The 21,358-nt window shown below is 39.2% G+C and overlaps 1 protein-coding gene across 4 annotated transcripts in view; it reads right to left on the reverse strand.

Moving 5' to 3' along the window:
• The window catches only part of SCAMP1 (secretory carrier membrane protein 1), a 149,929-nt gene that overhangs the window by 68,071 nt on the left and 60,500 nt on the right, over nucleotides 1-21,358 (reverse strand). For all 4 annotated transcript variants that reach the window (XM_044925458.2, XM_044925457.2, XM_025296368.3 and 1 more), the window contains exons 3-5: nucleotides 5,172-5,270; nucleotides 4,090-4,198; nucleotides 1,094-1,222 (exon numbers count right to left, since the gene is read on the reverse strand). In XM_044925458.2, the coding sequence (XP_044781393.1) occupies nucleotides 1,094-1,222; nucleotides 4,090-4,198; nucleotides 5,172-5,249 (316 nt within the window). In that variant the 5' untranslated portion in view covers nucleotides 5,250-5,270. The remainder of the gene's footprint in view (nucleotides 1-1,093; nucleotides 1,223-4,089; nucleotides 4,199-5,171; nucleotides 5,271-21,358) is intronic.

Raw genomic sequence — 21,358 nt, forward strand, 5'->3', positions numbered from 1 at the left:
TTATTTTAATCTGCATATATTTAATGATATATTGATTAAATAAAATATGAGTTGTTAGTATGGACAGATATGGAATCAAAATCTTTAATAAAAATATGTAACACTACTGACACTCAGGATTAACCAAAGAAGTCAGATTGACAACATAATCTCAAAAGAAACTAAAAACAAGAGTTAAACACGTACTATCCAGAAGGAATCACTTCACACATTCCAAAGCAACCTTGCAATGCTGCTGTACGATTTTTAGGAAAATGATCTCATATATTTGGTGGAGAGAGGCTCCTTAACCATAAAAATAAGAACACACAAATTTTCTCCAACAAGAATGTACTCCACAATGCATTCATTAACTCAGCAGCTGTGCAAGTAAGAAGTCATGGCAGCTACCTCTCCTACCAAAACAACGATGGTAAATGGGGCTGAGACTGCTGTTTGGAATAAAAATAAAACAATAAGTGGGAATTCTGTGTACATACAAAAACTGGTAACAGCTGGACATTTAGTTTTAATATTCCATGTGCTGTAATTATATCCAAAGTATTGTGAACATCACAGCCTAAAATGTATGTCCTACTGTTCTATTTAATGAAATATCCGGTATTAATTCAGCACTTTGAATAATAAAAGTGTTCCTCTCCATCTGAAAGTGAACAGTAAATAGTGCTCAAAGCTCAAAGAGAAATAATTTATAATATTTCAACAGTTTATGCCCTTTTATAAGATAGTCATAATGCTTTACAGCTTTCATTTGCATAAAATACTATGAATAATTATTTCAAAGGATTATTACCTAGATAAGATTTTTCAGAGAAAAAGGATCATTGCAAAATTCCACCATATGATAGGGAAGTCCCTTCCTCAAAAGAATGCCAGTTCTCAGTACATAGACCTTCCTCAGATAAGAACTTAGACTGCCACATACTGCACAATTCTGAAGTAACTATATATATATGTGTCACTCAAATTTAAAGTATCTATAGGAAAGGACCAATTAATGATGCTACCTTAATATATGAGTTTTTTAAAAGTAGATTTTTGACAATAAAATATAAACACTTTCAAACAAATATATAATTTATTCTATACTCACACATCCATAAGTAGTACATAATCTTTACTGTTTTTTGGAATTCTACAGGGATATCTACAGAAAAATCCTGATAAAAACAAGGGCCCACAGGAAAATTGTCAGGAAGAGGTGGCCAATTGTTTTTTCTGCCTGCAAATAAAAAAAAAAAAAGGAAGTTATTTATATAAGTACAAATATTGCAATTCTTTTTGCATGTAATTATTTGTTTCATAATAAAGAACATTATCTATAATTTTAATAGGAGTTTAAAAATATAACACTGTAATATCCACATTCCTACAACTCTGAAAACCAAGCTTTCTATTTTTAAAAATTTTCCCAGAATATCAATTAGATGGTAAAATAATTTTCCAGTGTCATACCATACCACTTATGTAAGTTGAAACAAGAAAAGAAAAAAAGGGCATAGGGACATATGCTGTGACTCTTCCCTAAAAAGAGATTTATTTCAAAGACCCAAGACTCTGGCTCTCACATGAAACCCATGCAGATTTTAAGTCTCTACCATTTCCTCCTCAGTATCTACGATCTTTAAATATAATTCCTAACCCACATAGAGAGGCAAAACCTGCTTTTAAACTTTTGAGTTTTCTTCTGTTAACTCCATGAAGAAACACAAGCTAACTAATACCAAAGAACCAAATCTGGAAATCCCCCAAGTCTGGAAAAAATGTCAAAAGAAGAGATGTAAGAAAAGCATAAAAATATGTGAAAACTACATGAAACAATCATGAGAAAGAAGTTAAGGAATTACAGCACCTTCAAAATCCTAGAGAAAAAAATTCCAATTGTAAGGAGAAAAAATGTGTCTATAAAAAGAAATTAGACCGAAAATAGGGCTTGGGAAGTGGCAGCGAGAGTGGGGAGATAAAAAACTAAAATTAAGTCAAAAAATTGAAAACAAAAAGTAAAAACGGCACCTAAAGGCCATTTTCTCATTTTACATCTCATATCCCACACTCATAAATTAGATTTTACGTACTTTTTCATAAATCAGGAAAATTTTCATAGTGGAAAAAAAGCATCCTCTATTTCTGATTCTTCCCAACATGCCTCCACTGTTTTATCACTCCTTTCAAACTTTATATACTTCACACATCTCTCATACAAGTCTCATACTACTTGAGAAGCTGAGAACAGTAGTAAAGAACAGAGGCTCTGAAACTAGAAACACCTATACATCTATTGTCTAGGAGACCCTGAACAACTGACTCAACCTCCTGAAGACTGTTTCTACACTTGTAAAGTGAGAACAACTTACCACCCTTCCTATAATTGTACTGAGGATGAAATGAGTTAACAGATGAAAAGTACTTAAATGTATAACATACAGCAAGTCCCTTAATTTCTCACACTTCATTACTATTTCATTTACTAAAACATCTCTCATAGAAGCAATTTGTATTAGTCAAAGTTAAGGGAACAGGACAGATTTTTGTTAATTTTAGAAACACTGCTCTCAATTAAACTTTTAGTTCCTCCTTTCACAGATGCTGTCTCTGATGTTGCAAGCGAGAAATGGCCCAGGATAAATGTGTCCTTATGAGGCCCTTGTCGTTATTCAGTCACTCAGTCATGTCCAACTCTCCAACTCCATGGGCTGTGGCATGCCAGGCTTCCCTGTCCACCATCACCCAGAGCTTGCTCAAACTCATGTCCATTGAGTCGGTGATGCCATCCATCCTCTGTCCTCTGCCAACCATCTCGTCCTCTGTCATCCCCTTCTCCTCCTGCCTTCCATCTTTCCCAGCATCAGGGTCTTTTCTAAAGAGACAGCTCTTCACATCAGGTGTATCAGAGCTTTAGCATCAGTCCTTCCAAGGAATATTCAGGGTTGATTTCCTTTAAGATTAACTGGTTGGATCTCCTTGCAGTCCAAGGGATTCTCAAGAGTCTCCTCCAACACCACAGTTTAAAAGCATCAATTCTTCGGTGCTCAGCCTTCTTTATGGTCCAACTCTCACATCCATGCCTGACTACTGGAATAACCACAGCTTTGCCTAGATGGACGTTTGTTGGCAAAGTAATGTCTCTGCTTTTTAATTGTCATAGCTTTTTTAGTATGAAAAGGCAAAGATGTATGACATGAGGCCCTAGACTTATATATTCTAAGATAAAGAAAAAACAGGTAGTATATTATCACTCTAACGTTGTCATGCCATAACTATCCAGACATACTCACAGTAATTTGTCTAGCTCTCTCATCCCTTCATATCCAGAGACTTTCTAGTTCTCCCTAAGCTACTCCTTTGAACTGACTGATCTTTGGCAGTCACAGCCTAAATGGATTTCACATCAAATAATCGATTCACCTCTTACTTATTTCTTTGCTGTTGCTGTGTCTGCTAAGTTGTGTCCGACTCATTTGAGACCTGATGAACTGTAGCCCACCAGGCTCCTCTGTCCATGGGATTTTTCCTTCTCCAGGGGATCTTCCTGATGCAGGAATCAAATCCACATCTCCTGCATTGGCACACGGATTCTTTACCACTGAACCACCAGGGAAGTTACTTATTTGGCACCATCAAAATACCCAAGCTTCCTAGAGTTACCATAGGTGTTATTTTTTAAACTTGGTTTGACATATATAGATATACTTGTGAGGACAGAGGCAGCTTAACTTGAAATTGGTCTGAATAAACCAGAAGTTACCAGCTAAATGCAGTCAAACATAGGGTACACTCCCAAGTACTCACAAAGCTTCAGTAGACCCAGCTGAAGGTCCAAGTGCAGAATGCAAGGCTCCTGATTTACAATAAAGTAAAACCATATTTTCATTCACTTGTGAAGAGTCTAACACTGTTCTAATCTATTAAAACATTGCAAATCAGCCAAGATCAGAGAACTACAGAGTATCAAGTAGGAAATCTGCCATGTCTGAGCTCCTTGGTAGAATAACAGGGTAGAGTTTTATCTACAAACCGAATGACCTAGAGCTGGTGCAGGTCTATTAAAAAGGTTCAGTCATTTTTATTTCAAACATCTCTGGACACTACCATGTTGACTGAGGTTCTGCATTTCTCGTTCTCGACGGTCTAACTCCGCTGCTTTTCTTTCTAGTTCTTCCTGGCGCTTAAGAAGTTCAGCTTGGGCCAAGGCATGTTCCTAAATAGAAAATAAGGGAACATGCTGTCAGGAGTAGAAAATACAGTAATATTCCTGCTTCTACTATACTCCTACTTCTCTACTATGCTAGAAACTTAATTCAACTACTATTCCACATTATAGGAATTCACTGAAGATTACAGTTTCAGAAAATATTATGGAACTATTTGGTCCAGTTTGGCCTTCTGGTTATGAAAACCCTCAACAGGAATGTTGGGCCCATTAGGACAAGAAAAAATTCTCTCAGTAAGAGAAGTTATAATCCTAAGGTAATTGGGAAAATGAAATTAAGGGCAACCGTGGCTAAATTAGAATGAGGGACCGAGACAGAACAGATGAGGAAAAGGGACAAAAGGAGAAAAGGGCGATTGAATTTAGCTCTTACAAATTGGATTAAATGGTACCTAAGGTTCCCAGTGCAAGAATACCATATAATACATTATATTTTACAAGATAATGAGGTACAAGGAAGATATGGTTAAGAAATTCGGGTTTATAACTCCATCTGCCCTTATGTAATACCAGGCATCTTATTCATCTTTTTTCTTGGTATTTCTGCCCCTTCTATTGACTACCAATATACTTTACTTAGCCATTCTAACTCTCTTCCAATAATATCTATCTGATCTTATCATTGTTACTATAATGGAATTGTGTATTAAAAAGTGAGACCAACAGCAATAAAAATTTCACTACACAAGTTATACACCAAGATGACAGGAATTCAATAACTGCTAATAATGGAGCAAAGCAAATCAATACTTTAAAAATGAGGTATGAGTATTACAAGGCTGAGAAACTACTAACCCAGCTTCAAAAGTGAGTTAAAAATTAAACAAGAAGGATACATCAACGATATTCCAATAAAATTAAGTAATAAGGAATACTATATAAAGAAGTATTTTGCTCTGAAAGCAAATGTTATTGATATTGTAATTTCCCATATGAATTAACACATGTAACATGAACTAACCTTTGCAATCTGTGTATAAGCTGGATGTTCTTCTGTTGGCTTCATTATTGCTGGCTGTGTACTGGGTACGTTAGGCATTTTCACATTACCTGGTGGAGGCTAGGAGATTAAGAAAAGGACAAATTACATAGCATAGAAACCCAACTTCAACTTCTTTCAAAAAGTATATCAATAAAAACCAAAATGCCAAGAATTGCCTCACTTGCTCCCCTAACTTCTCATAATCAAGTGTGTGGCAGTGAGCTACTTAAGAGTTTCATCTCCATTTTCTCAAACTTGTTCATGTCTTAACTCGAGTTTGGCTGCTACTTCCAGCACTGCACCACTGGCACTCTCCTCCAGAAGCTGTAATTAAAAGCAAAACGAAAACAAAAAGCCCCGCAAGCATGTCTTTTTAGGAAAATACAGATAGCACCAAACTGAAGAATTTATACCAAGGTTAACTGTGCACTAGGTTAACCGTCCACTCTTTCCATCTAACAAAGTTATGTACCAGTGACCCTGAAAAGTAAATAGGAACAGTCTTGGCAGAACCCCAGTAATACTCCTCGAAAAGAATAAGAGGGAAGATATTAGGGAGATGGAAAATAAACTGCACAGCTCCACTCTGCCAATAAGGAGCTGAACTTCAAAAAGTAGGTAGATATCTACAAGTAGGGAATTGGTTACATTACTATATACACATATAATGCAGTCATCAAAAGGAATGAGTTAGCTGTACAGAAGAACGCCCTTTAAATACTAAATGAAATAAAGCCAACTACAGACCAGCTTGCATATGACCAATTTTTTTTTCTTTTATGAAATCAGTTGTATACATCCAATTTTTTAATGAACACAGTTATATATGTCCAGAAAAATATCTAGAATGTCCCAGCAACCTATCAAAGAGATTTGTACCTTTTGCTTTATACATTCTCTGTTAATTGCCTTCTCTCCTCACTATACTACTTTTTCTTTGGTCAAAAAATAATTGTAGATATTCTATAAAATAGCCACAAGAAAAAGAGGACAAGAAGAAAGGGAAGGAGAAGAAGAAAAAAAAAAGAAAACAAAACATACAAGCAATCAGCTGCAGAGAGAAGTTCAATGATCAGAAGAACTATTAAACTCGAAGACACCACCCATGCAGCTTGATTTTACTCTGACACAGCAAACAGCAGCCCTGAAAAAGAAGCCAGACACAACCAAAGATATAAATGGAGTACATCTGACTCTAAAATTCCTATGGAAATGTCAAGAGCTAAGAATAGGTCAAACAATTCTGAAGATGATGAAGGTAGGCAGACCTATAATATCAAGACTTAATACAGAGAGGAGACAAGATAGCAGAAGAGTAGGTGGACATGGAGTACATCTTTCTCCACTGATGCATCAAGAAAACACATTCAGATACAGAAGATCTTGCAGAACACCAGCTAAGAGCTGGCAGGAGCCCCTGACCACCAGAAAGGAATTATAAATCCAAGCAAAACTCAGTAGAATGAAGGAAGGCAGGTAAAAAGAGGAGAGTAAGCAGGACTGGACCTGCACTCAGGGGGTGGGGGAACTGGAGCAGGGGTCAGATTGATACATTAGAGCAACTGTTTGGGACAGAGGGGTAGCATTTGAGGCCGTTGGAGAGTGCAGCAGCTGACCTGTGACAGTCTGAATGGAGTGAGATCCACAAAGCCAATCCTACATACCCTGGAAAGGGACAGAAGTCCCCTGCAATGCACGGCGGCTGAGAGCAGGAGCTTATGGGCTGGAGTGCAATCTCATGGCAAAGTATACTGTTGACTGCAAGGAGATGGCCCAAGGGGACATGAGGGAGAAGACTGCAGTGGTAAACGCCTTTGGGAGAAAGCTGGGCAATGACGGGGTCAAGGCGACACTCCTGAGTCACTCACAGCGGTGGAGCCATCACTGTGGCCTCTCCCCCGTACTCCACCACAAGCAGCGGACCAACAAAGACCCCAGACAGGGTGGCCCTCAAAGTGCCGGACGCAGTGAGCATTAGAGAAGGACCTTTCAACACCACATACCAGAGGCTAGAAGAAGACTCTACTAGTACCATAGTTCCTGCACCTAAGTCTGCTGGCATCCCTACACACTCGGCACTGCCAGACTCCCACAATCCAAGCAGCTGCGCCACCTCCACACTCAATCCTTACTGGGCCAGAGTTTCCAGAGGCTAGAAAAAAATCCTAAGGGTCCCACATCTCTTGTGCCTGTGGTTGCCAGATCCCCTTTGTACTTGGCACTACCAGGGTCCCTGCCATCCAAGCAGTTGGGTCACCTCCATACCTGGTACTCACTGGGGCAGACCCAAGTCCTCCAGGGCAGCCACAGGAGCAAACTCCTGTGGATGACCCACATGCGGCTGTTGCTGTTCACTTGCCAAGTTGCGTCTGACTCTTTGCAACCCCATGAAGAACAGCATGCCTTCACTATCTCCTGAGGTTTGCTCAAACTCATGTTCACTGAGTCAATGATGCCATCCACCTATGTCATCCTCTCTAGCCCCATTCTCCTCCAGCACTCAGTCTTTCCCAACATCAGGGTCTTTTCCAATGAGTCAGCTCTTCGCACAACATAACCAAAGTATTCCGTGGAGCTTCAGGGTCAGCATCAGTCCTTCCAATGAATATTCAGTGTTGGTTTTCTTTAGGAATGACTGGTTTGATCTCCTTGCTGTCCAAGGGACTCTCAAGAGTCTTCTCCAGCACCACAGTTTCAAAGCATCAAAAATTAAGGAATCGATCCCATTTACCATTGCAACAAAAAGAACAAAGTTCTTGGGAATAAACCTGCTTAAGGAGACAAAAGAGCTGTATACAAAAAAATGATAAGACACTGATGAAAGCAATCAAAGACAACAAAAACAGATGGAGAGATATTCCATGTTCCTGGGTTGGAAGAATCAATATTGTGAAAATGAATAGACTACCAAAAGCAATCTACAGACTCAATGCAATTGCTATCAAATTACCAATGGCATTTTTCACAGAGATAGAACAAAACACTTCACAATTCGTATGGAAACACAAGAGACCCCTGAATAGCCAAAGCAATCTTGAGAAAGAAGAATGGAGCTGGAGGACTCAATCTTCCTGACTTTAGACTATACTAAAAAGCTACAGTCATCAAGACAGTATGGTACAGGCACAAAAAAAAAACAGAAATATACACCTATGCAACAAGATAGAAAGCCCAAAGATAAACCCACACACTTATGGGCACCTTATCCTTGACAAAGGAGGCAAAAATATACAAAGGCAAAAAGACAGTCTCTTCAATAAGTAGTACTGGGAAAATTGGACAGCTATGTGTAAAAGAATGAAATCAGACTATTTCCTAACAACATATACAAACTGAAAATGGATTAAAGACTTAAGTCTAAGACCACAAACTATAAACTCTTAGAGGAAAACAAAGGCAGAACACTCTATGACATAAATCACAGCAAGATCCTCTACTACCCACCTCCTGGAGTAATGGGGAAAAAAAATTAACAAATGAGATCTAATTAAACTTGAAAGTTTTTGCATGGGAAAGGAAACTACAAAGTGAAAAGACAACACTCAGAATGGAAGAAAATAATGGCAAATGAAATAACTGACAAAGGATTAATCTCCAAAATATACAAGCAGCTCATGCAGCTCAATACCAGAAACAAACAGCCCAATCGAAAAGTGGGCAGAAGACCTAAACAAACATTTCTCCAAAGAAGACAAACAGATGGCTAATAAACACATGAAAAGATGCTCAACATCACTCATCATTAGTGAAATGCAAGTCAAAACTGCAATGAGATATCTCCTCACATCAGTCAGAATGGCCATCATCAAAAAAGATCTATGAACAATAAATGCTGGAGAGCGTGTGGAGAAAAGGGAACCCTCTTCCACTGTTGGTGGGCATGTAACTGATAGAGCCACTATGGAGAGTCCTTAAAATACTAAGACTGAAACTACCATGTGACCTAACAATCCTACCACCAGGCACATGCCCTGAGAACCCATAACTGAAAAAGACACAGGTGTCCCAATGTTTACCTCAACACTATCTACAACAGCTAGGACATGGAAGCAGTCCAGATGTCTACCACAGATGAACAGAAGCTGTGGAACAGATATACAAAGGAGTATTACTCAACCAAAAGAAGGAACGCACCTGAGTCAGTTCTAATGAGGTGGATGAACCTAGAGCCTATTGTACAGAGTGAAGGCAGAAAATAAATATCATATATGAATACATATACATGGAACCTAGAAAGATGGTGCTGATGAACTCATTTGTATGGCAGCAATGGAGACGCACACACAGAACAGACTTGTGGACACGGGCAGGGGCAGGGTGGAAGGAGGGAGTGGGACAAATGAAGAGTACCATGAAAACATACACTACCACATGTAAAACAGATAGCCACTGGATTTGCTGGATGTTCAGGGAGCTCAAACCAGTGCTCTGAGACAATCTAGAGGGGTGGGATGGGGTGGGAGGTGAGACGGAGGCTCAAGAGGGAGAGGACATACGTATGTATACCTGTGGCTGATTCATGCTGATGTACGGCAGAAACCAACACAATCTTATAAAGCAACTCTCCTTCAATTAAAAATAAATAAAATTTTTAAAAAAGACTTAACGTAGAGACATCCCTGGGATCCAACAGCTCAGAATCTGCCTGCTGTTCTGAGGGACACGGGCTCGATTCCAGGTCCACGAGGATCCTACATGTCACATGGCAACTAAGCCTGTGCACTGTAACCACTGAAGCCTGTGTGCCTGAGAGCCCGTGCTCCTCAACAAAAAAAGCCTCCAAAATGAAAATCCCAAGCACTGCAACTAGAGAGCAGCTGCCACTGGCCAACTAGAGAAAGCCCATGAGCAGCAATGAAGATCCACTGCAACCAAAAAATAATAATAATAATTTTTTTAAAGAAAAAGATTCAATATGGTAATATACAGTGTGGTACAGATGCCAAAGACATAGAAAACACCAATATACAGCAGGGAAACAGAAATAAACCCTGTAAAACTTGATACCTAATAGAAGTCATACCACAAAACAGTGGAGAAATAACGTATTAGTCAATAACTGGAGCTGAGATAACTGGTTAACCAGATGGAATAATTAAACTAGATTTCCTACTTGATATCACATACAAATACATAAAAAGCAGAGACTTTGCTGACAAAGGTTCATCTAGTCAAAGCTATGATATTTTCGTAGTCAGGTGTGGATGTGAGAGTTGGACCATGAAGAAGGCTGAGTACGGAAGAATTGATGCTTTTGGACTGTGGTGCTGGAGAAGACTCTCGAGAGTCCCTTGGACTACAAGGAGATCAAACCAGTCAGTCCAGAGGAAATCAATCCTGAATATTCATTGGAAGGACTGTTGTTAAAGCTCCAATACTCTGGCCATCTGATGTGAAGAGTCGACTCATTAGAAAAGACCCTGATACTGGGAAAGATCGAAGGCAGGAGGAGAAAGCATTGGATGGCATCACTGAGTCAATGGACATGAGTTTGAGCAAGCTCTGGGAGATGGTGAAAGACATGGAAGTCTGGCATGCTGCGTCCATGGGGTCACCAAGAGTCAGACATGACTGAGCAACTGAACGACAATCACATACAAAAATAAATTCTATGTGGATCAATTACGTAAAGGTGAAAAAAACAAAATTTAAACACTTTTAGGAGGGAATGCAAATCACTCCAGTATACTTGCCATGAGAACCCCATGAGCCGTATAAAAAGCAAAAAGATGTAACACCGAAAGATGAATCCCCCAGGTCAGAATGTGTCCAATACGCTACTGGCTAAGAGGGGAAGACAACTACTAACAGCTCCAGGATGAAGGCTGGCCAAAGTGAAGATGACGCTCAGCTGCGGATGCGTCTGGTGATGAAAGTAAAATCCAGTGCTGCATAAGAACCTGGAAAGCTAGATCCATGAAAGAGAGGGTAACAGGCAGGAAGGCCAGGGGTCTCCAAACTGAGGAAATAGCCTGCAAGTGTCAGACATTTTTATCTTTTTTAAGGGGCAGGAGGAAACAAACTTGTGATATTTTTTTCTTCTCTATACAAATTTAAAAGGAGTTTCTCTTAAAATACTGTGTTGCCATATGACATCTGGTTTCTCCTAAAGTTAACTATTCTCAAACCTTGAGATAACCAATGCATTTTTCTTATGAAAATGTTTGTCTTAAGCTATGCTAATACGCTATGCATTTACCCCAAACTCTGTCTTCAAGTCGGTTCCGCCTCTTGGCTCAGAACCTACTTGACAAACCAGTATGTTATACTCAGATATTGTTCCCCTAATCTATGTAAATTAAACTATTTGTATGGTAATCTGTCCTTCCACAAGATTCAACTTAATCATTTTATGGCCCAGGATGAACCATTTGGTGCCAAGATTATCCCAAAATGCATCTTATGGGTGAGGGGCCTGGTGCCATTCTGAGTTTTAAGACATTCCTTTCTTTCATTAACAGACTGCTAGTGACTATGTAACATCCAGCTGAAGACTAGCAGGGGGGCACTCTTTCTGCCCCCTTCTGGTGCCTATGTCAGAAGCTTTCTCTATCTCCTTCATACTTTAATAAAACTTTATTACACAAAAGCTCTGAGCAATCAAGCCTCGTCTCTGGCCCCTGATTGAATTCTTCTCCTCCGGGGGCCAAGAATCCCGGCCATCTTTTTTCATTCGGCAACAACCTTTCATGAATCAAGGCAAATTGGACATGGTCCAGCAGGAGATAGCAAGAGTAAACATCAACATCCTAGGAATCAGTGATCTAAAACGGACTGGAATGGGTGAATTTAAAGCAGATGACCATTATATCTACTACTGTGGGCAAGAATCCCTTAGAAGAAATGGAGTAGCCATCACAGTCAATAAGAGAGTTCGAAATGTAGTACTTGGATGCAGTCTCAAAAACGACAGAATAATCTCAGTTCATTTCCAAGGCAAACCATTCAATATCACAGTAATTCAAGCCTATGCCCCAACCACTGATGCTAAAGAAGCTGAAGTTAATCAGTTCTATGAAGACCTAGAAGACCTCCTAGAACTAATACCAAAACAAAAATATGTCCTTTTCATTACAGGGGACTGGAATGCCAAAGCAGGAAATCAAGAGATACCTGGAGTAACAGGCAAGTTTGGCCTTGGGGTACAAAATGAAGCAGGTCAAAAGCTAACAGAACTCTGCCAAGAGAATGCACAGCTCATAGCAAACACCCTTTTTCAACAACAAAAGAGATGACTTTACATATGAACAACATCAAATAGCTAACACCAAAATAAGATCGATTACATTCTTTGTAGCAAGGATGGAGAAGCTGTTCTACAGCCAGCAAAAACAGAGCTGGAGCTGACTGCAGCTCAGATCATCAGCTTGTCATAGCAAAATTCAGGCTTAAACTAAAGAAAGTGGGGAAACCACAAGGCCAGCCAGGTACAACTTATATCAAATCCCCCATGAATATACAGTAGAAGTGACAAAGAGATTCAAGGGATTAGATCTAGTAAGCAGAGTGCCTGAAGAACTATGGACAAAGGTCCATGATATTGTACAGGAGGCAGTGAACAAAACCATCCCAAAGAAAAACAAAAGCGAGAAGGCAAAACTGTTGTCTGAGGAGGCTTTACAAATAGCTGGAGAGAGAAGAGAAGTGAAAAGCAAAGGAGAAAGGTAAAGGTAGACCCAACTAAGTTCCAGAGAACAGCAAGGAGAGACAAGAAGGCCTTCTTCAATAAACAACGCAAAGAAGTAGAGGAAAACCACAGAAGGGGAAAAGACCAGAGATCTCTTCAAGAAAACTGGAACTATCAAAAGAACATTTCATTCAAATATGGACACAATAAAGGACAGAAACAGTAAAGACCTAACAGGAGAGATCAAGAAATGGAAAGAATACACAGAAAAACAGTACAAAAAATATCTTAATCACCCAGATAACAATGTTGGTGTAGTCACTTACCCAGAGCCAGACATTAATGAAGTCAAGTGGGCCTTAGGAAGCACTGCTCTCAATAAAGTTAGTGGAGGCTGTGATGGAATTCCAGTAGAGCTATTTAAATTTTTTAAAAGATGATGCCATTGAAGTGCTACACTCAATATCCAAAGTGCCAGCAAATTTGGAAAACCTAGCAGTGGCCACAGGACTGAAAAAGGTCAATCCTCATCCCAGTTCCCAAGAAGGGCAGTACGAAAGAATGTTCAAACCACTGGATAACTACACTCATCTCCCATGCTAATAAGGTTATGCTCAAAATCCTGCATGCTGGGCTTCAGCATTATTTGAACTGAGAACTTCCAGACGTCCAAGCTGGGCATTGAAAAGGCAGAGGAAACAGAGATCAAATTGCCAACATTTGCTGGATCAGAGACAAAGCAAGGGAATTCCAGAAAAACATCTACCTCTGTTTCACTGACTTCGCTAAAGCCTTTGAATATGTGGATCATAACAAACTGTAGAAAACTCTTAAACAGATGGGAATACCAGACCATCATACCTGTCTCCTGAGAAACCTGCATTTGAGTCAAGACAAAACAGTTAGAACCCTGTATGGAACAACTGACTGGTTCAGGATTGAGAAAGGAGTATGACAAGGTTACATATGCTCACCCTGCTTAAGGAACTTATAGGCAGAGCATATAAGAGATACCAGGATGGATGAGTTACAAGCTGGAATCAAGACTGCCGAGAGAAATACCAACAACCTCAGATATGCAGATGATACCACTCTAATGGGAGAAAGTGAAGGGGAAATAAAGAACCTCTCAATGATATAGAGGAAGGAGAGTGTAAAAGCTGGCTTAAAACTCAATATTAAAAAAACTAAGATCATGGCATCCAGTCCTATCATTTCATGGCAAATAGAAGGGAAAAAGGTGGAAGCAGTGACAGATTTCCTCTTCTTGGGTTCTAAAAGCACTGCAGATGGTGACTGGAGCCATGAAATTAGAAGACAATTGCTTCTTGGCAGGAAAGCTATAAAAAGCTGAACACTGTGTTAAAGACATCACTTTGCCAACAAAGGTTCGTACAGTCAAGGCTATGGTCTTTCCAGTAGTCACATATGGTTGTGAGAGCTGGACCATAAAGAAGACAGAGAGCCGAAGAATTGATGCTTTCTAACTGTAGTGCTGGAGAAGACTCTTGAGAGCTCCTTGGAAAGCAAGGAGATCAAACCAGTAAATCCTAAAGGTAATCAACCCTGAATACTCATTGAAGGACTGATGCTGAAGCTGAAGCTCTAATACTTTGGCCACCTGATGTGAACAGCTGACTCACTGGAAAAGACCTTGATGCTGGAGAAGACTGAGGGCAGGAGAAGGGGACAACAAAGGGTGAGATGGCTGGATGACATCACCAATACAACTGACATGAACTTGGGCAAACTCTGGGAGATGGTAAGGGACAAGGAAGCCTGGAATTATGCAGTCCATGGGGTCACAAAGAGTCAGACAAGACTTGGCAAATGAACAACAAGAAGCAAAAAAATATACATGAATATTTTCATGAATTCAAAGCACATAAGAGCTTTTCAAATATATAAGCTATAAAAATATTTGTATATCCTGTCTATGATGTATTGAAAGTGAGTAAAGCAGCCTGATCACTCACCTAGAGCCAAATATTCTGAAATGTGAAGTCATGTGGGCCTTAGAAAGCATCACTATGAAGAAAGCTAGTGGAGGTGATGGAATTCCAGTTGAGCTATTTCAAATCCTGAAAGATGATGCTGTGAAAGTGCTACACTTGATATGCCACCAAATTTGGAAAACTCAGCAGTGGCCACAGGACTGCAAAAGGTCAGTTTTCATTACAATCCCCAAGAAAGGCAATGCCAAAGAATGCTCAAACTACTGCACAATTGCACTCATCTCACACGCTAGAAAAGTAATGCTCAAAATTCTTCAAGCCAGGCTTCAGCAATACGTGAACTATGAACTTCCAGATGTTCAAGCTGGTTTTAGAAAAGGCAGAGGAACCAGAGATCAAATTGCCAACATCTGCTGGATCATGGAAAAAGCAAGAGAGTTCCAGAAAAACATATATTTCTGCTTTATTGACTATGCCAAAGCCTTTGACTGTGTGGATCACAATAAACTATGGAAAATTCTGAAAGAGATGGGGATACCAGACCACCTGACCTGCCTCTTGAGAAACCTATATGCAGGTCAGGAAGCAACAGTTAGAACTGGACATGGAACAACAGACTGGTTCCAAATAGGAAAAGGAGTACGTCAAGGCTGTATATTGTCACCCTGCTTATTTAACTTATATGCAGAGTACATCATGAGAAATGCTGGCCTGGAAGAAGCACAAGCTGGAATCAAGATTGCCAGGAGAAATATCAATAACCTCAGATATGCAAATGATACCACCCTTATGGCAGAAAGTGAAGAGGAACTAAAGAGCCTCTTGATGAAAGTAGAAGAGGAGAGTGAAAAAGCTACCTTTCAGAAAACTAAGATCATGGATCTGGTCCCATCACTTCATGGGAAATAGATGGGGAAACAGTGGAAACAGTGTCAGACTTTATTTTTCTGGGCTCCAAAATCACTGCAGATGGTGACTGCAGCCATGAAATTAAAAGATGCTTACTCCTTGGAAGGAAAGTTATGACCAACCTAGATAGCATACTCAAAAGCAGAGACATTACTTTGCCAACAAAGGTCTGTCTAGTCAAGGCTATGGTTTTTCCAGTGGTCATGTATGGATGTGAGAGTTGGACTGTGAAGAAAGCTGAGCACCGAAGAATTGATGCTTTTGAACTGTGGTGTTGGAGAAGACTCTTGAGAATCCCTTGGACTGCAAGGATATCCAACCAGTCCATTCTGAAGGAGATCAGTCCTGGGTGTTCATTGGAAGGACGAATGCTAAAGCTGAAACTCCAATACTTTGGCCACCTCATGCGAAGAGCTGACTCATTGGAAAGGACCCTGATGCTGGGAGGCATTGGGGGCAGGAGGAGAAGGGGAAGACAGAGGATGAGATGGCTGGATGGCATCACTAACTTGATGAACATGAGCTTGAGTAAACTCCGGGAGTTGGTGGTGGACAGGGAGGCCTGGCATGCTGTGATTCATGGGGTCACAAAGAGTCAGACGCAACTGAGCGACTGAACTGGACTGGACTGGAAAGCAGCCTGGAACTCATAAATGATCAATATGTTTTGTAAAATTAAGGTGGTAGTTGTTCAGTAGCTCAGTTATGTCCAACTCTTTGCAACCCCATGGACTGCAGCACGCCAGGCTTCCTTGTCCTTCACTATCTCCCAGAGCCTGCTCAAACTCATGTCCATTGAGTCAGTGATGCCACCCAACCATCTCACTCTGTCATCCCCTTCTCCTCCTGCCTCCAATGTTTCACAACATCAGGGTCTTTTCTAATGAATTGGCTCTTCAAATCAGTGGCCAAAGTATTAGGGCTACAGCATCAGTTCTTCCAATGAATATTCAGGATTGATTTCCTTTAGGATTGACTGGTTGAGCTCCTTGTAGTCGAAGGACTCTCAAGAGTCTTCAACAACACCACAGTTCAAAAGCATCAATTCTTCAGCTTTTAGACAAAGAATAAGGTTAGCAAATACATAACCCATAGTTAATATTAACAAATTCAGCTATACTGAAATACAGTAACAAGGTGAAAAGTCAGTCACAAACTGGGAAAAACTGGTTACAACAGACTTCACCAAAAATATCTGCTGCTCAGAATCCAGGAAGAACTGTTACAAATCCATAAAGATACAAACTACTAACAGTAAAACAGGCAAAATACGCGAACAGACAATACAAAGAAAAGAAAACAGGAATGGCCAATAAAATTATGAACTAACGGTTTAACCTCACTAATAATCAAGAAATATAAAAACAGTGACATACCATTCCAAAACCATGAGATAGGAAAATGTGAAGCCTGAAGTACCAAACTTTGTAATTACAGTGTATACACAGTGATGGTATAAAAATTAAAGCATATGATCGGAAGCTTTTCAAGTCAGTGGGAAAGAAAAGATACTGATAAACAATGCTAGGATAATTATTTAAATGTTTGGGAGAAAAAAAATCAGATCCATGTCCCAACAGAATAAATTCCAAATGGATTAAAGTTCAATGTAAAAAGGAAAAAAAGAAACTATAAAGATACTAGAAATAGTACAAGTACATAGAATATAGATGACTACCTGATCTTGGCTTGGAGAAAAGCCACAAGGTCAAGATTCACAATGAGAAATCACAATGAAAAGAAAATACACCTGACAACATAAAAATTTAGAGCTCCGATGATATAAAGCATTTCATAGATGAGTTTAAGACAGGATCTAAATAATAAACAAATATAGACAATTCGTTAACATTTTTCATCATGTACAAATCAGTAAGAAATACAGGAACATGTTACGGGCGGAAATGCATTTTAAATATCCTTAATCAGGCTGCTTACACAAAAGAAATACAAAGAGAAAATAAATATATTCAAAATGTCAACCTCATGTGTAATCAAAAAAATGCAAATTTCACCTAACATTTTTTACACGATCATTACCATGTGACTATCAACATATTTTGGAAAAGATGTGACAAAATGGATATTTCTCACACACTGATATTGGGAATATAAACTAGCTCATAAAATAATCCTAGAGACAATCTGATATTAAGAGCCACTGAAGTATTTATACCCTATGACCCATAAACAGCTACTCCTAAAAAACAGCATACAGAAATAATGCAAGATATGCACAAATATGTGTATGCCAAAATGCTCCCTACAGCATTATTTATAAAAGCAAAAAAGTTAGACATATACCCAAATGTCCAATAATAGATAAAACATAGATAAATTGATAAATTATGATCCATTCATAGGACAGTATTTATGAAGCTATTTAAAAATTCTGAAAGAGTAATGAAATGAGAAAAGCTTCTACACAGAAGTTATAAAACAAAACTGTATATACACCATAATCTCAATTTCTTATTTTAAAATGCATCAGTATGTTAACAGTGATTATTTCTGACTAGTGGAATTTAAAGTTTTTTTCTTGTAATTTTTTATCTCTATTATAATTTTTATTATCACAAGAAATATACTCTCTGTTCCAATTGCCTATTCCCTGACTCCAATATTTCATATTAATAGGCAGAAAACTGACACTGATCAATCCTAACTGTTCAACTAGAAAATCAGAGCCCTGAAGTATCACCCTCTTGGTTTAATGAGTAGCAACAACAAAACAGTGACCAAATAAAATGCCTGGCAAAGTTAGTTTGGCAGCACAATTCAGAAAAATCATACAAGAAATTATTCAAGAATTCATCCTGGTGAAACTACAGTATAAATTATTTTTTTTAATTAATTATTTTTTATTGAAGGATAATTGCTTTACAGAATTTTGCTGTTTTCTGTCAAACCTAAACATGAATCAGCCATAGGTATCCATATATCCCCTTCCTTTCGAACCTCCCTCCCATCTCCTTCCCTACCCCACCCCTCTAGGTTGATACAGAGCCCCTGTTTGAGTTTCCCAAGACATACAGCAAATTCCCTTGGCTAGCTATTTTACAGTAATGGACAGGAGGCTTGGCGTGCTGTGATTCATGGGGTGGCAAAGAGTCGGACACGACTGAGCGACTGAACTGAACTGAATGTAAGTTTCCATGTTACTCTTTGCATACATCTCACCCTCTCCTTCCCTCTCCCCATGTCCATAAGTCTATTCTCTATGTCTGTTTCTCCATTGTTGCCCTGTAAATAAATTCTTCAGTACCATTTTTCTAGATTCTGTATAAATGTGTTAGAAAATGGTATTTATCTTTCTCTTTCTGACTCACTTCACTCTGTATAACAGGTTCTAGGTTCATCCACCTCATTAGAACTGACTCAAATGTGTCCCTTTTTATGGCTGAGTAATATTCCACTGTGCATATGTACCATAACTTCTTTATCCATTCATCTGTCAATGGACATCTAACTTGCTTCCATATTCTAGCTATTGTAAATAGTGCTGCAATGAACAATGGGATACATATGTCTCTTTCAATTTTGGTTTCCTCAGGGAATATGCCTAAGAGTGGAATTGCTGGGTCATATGGTGGTTTTATTCCCAGTTTCTTAAGGAATCTCCATACCATCTTTCATAGTGGGTGTATAAATTTATATTCCCACCAACAGTGCAAGAGTGTTCCCTTTGCTCCACACTTTCTGCAGCATTTATTGTTTGTAGACTTTTTGATAAGTGCCATTCTGACCAGTGTGAGGTGATATCTCATGAAACTACAGAATAAATTCTTTACTGCTTTAAGTCACAAATGAAGTATTAAGTATAATGAATTAGTAGGTAAGAATGAAGGCTGGTTTAGAGCGAGTATTTTATTTATCTGAGGTAATAGTTGCTGAGGGTATAGCAACGATGAGAAGTGCTGGAGAAGCACAAATCTCTAATAACACTGACATTAACCTGATAGTTAGTATCCCAATAATTTCCTCAAATTTGTCAATGCTAGCTAAATCTCTGCCCAGCTCTGGAACCAGTATTTTCATCAGCCACAATATGCGTGATTAGCCACCTCAGGCTGAGTATAGCTCTTGTCATTATTAACAACCTGCTCTGATAATGGCTCCAAATTCTTTTCCAACTTTTCACATCTGCACATACGAATAAAAAGAAAAGTAACACAATCCACTCAACATTTTCATTTACAGCAACACAGCAGATCACAACATTTGCAGAAACACCTCTGATTTGCAGTACCTAAAAATTCTGTTCAAAATTGGGAAAGGAGTACATCAAGGCTGCATATTGCCACCCTGCTTACTTAACTTATATGCAGAGTACATCATGAGAAATGCCAGGCTGGATGAATCACAAGATGGAATCAAGATTCCTGGGGAAAATATCAATAACTTCAAATATGCAGATGACACCACCCTTATGGCAGAAAGCAAGGAGGAACTAAAGAGCCTCTTGATGAAGGTGAAAGAGGAGAGTGAAAAAGCTGGCTTAAAACTCAACATTCCAGCTATACTACAAAGTAACAGTCATCAAGACAGTATGGTACTGGCACAAAGACAGAAACATAGATCAATGGAACAAAATAGAAAGCCCAGAGATAAATCCACGCACCTGTGGACACCTTATCCTTGACAAAGGAGGCAAGGATATACAATGGAGAAAAGACAATCTCTTTAACAAGTGGTGCTGGGAAAACTGGTCAACCACTTGTAAAAGAATGAAACTAGAACACTTTCTCGGAGAAGGCAATGGCATCCCACTCCAGTATTCTTTCCTGGAAAATCCCATGGATGGAGGAGCCTGGTAGGCTGCAGTCCATGGGGTCGCTAAGAGTCGGACACGACTGAGCGACTTCACTTCCACTTTTCACTTTCATGCCTTGGAGAAGGAAATGGCAACCCACTCCAGTGTTCTTGCCTGGAGAATCCCAGGGACGGGGGAGCCTGGTGGGCTGCCGTCTATGGGGTCGAACAGAGTCGGACACGACTGAAGTGATTTAACAGCAGCAGCAGCAGCAGAACACTTTCTGGCACCATACACAAAAATAAACTCAAAATGGGTTAAAGATCTAAATGTAAGACCAAAAACTATAAAACTCCTAGAGGAAAACATAGGCAAAACACTCTGACGTAAATCATAGCAGGATCCTCTATGATCCACCTCCCAGAGTAATGGAAATAAAAGCAAAAATAAACAAATGGGACCTAATTAAACTTAAAACCTTTTGCACAATGAAGGAAATTATAAGCAAGGTGAAAACACAGCCTTCAGAATGGGAGAAAATAATAGCAAATGAAGCAACTGACAAACAACTAATCTCAAAAATATACAAGCAGCTTGTGCAGCTCAATTCCAGAAAAATAAACGACCCAATCAAAAAATGGGCCAAAGAATTAAACAGACATTTCTCCAAAGAAGACATACAGATGGCTAACAAACACATGGAAAGATGCTCAACATCACTCATTATCAGAGAAATACAAATCAAAACCACAATGAGGTGCCATGTCACGCCTGTCAGAATGGCTGCGATCCAAAAGTCTAAAAACAATAAATGCTGGAGAGGATGTGGAGAAAAAGGAACCCTCTTACACTGTTGGTGGGAATGCAAACTAGTACAGCCACTATGGAGAACAGTGTGGAGATTCCTTAAAAAACTGGAAAT

Source organism: Bubalus bubalis, chromosome 11, assembly GCF_019923935.1.
Source record: "Bubalus bubalis isolate 160015118507 breed Murrah chromosome 11, NDDB_SH_1, whole genome shotgun sequence".
NCBI lineage: Eukaryota > Metazoa > Chordata > Mammalia > Artiodactyla > Bovidae > Bubalus > Bubalus bubalis.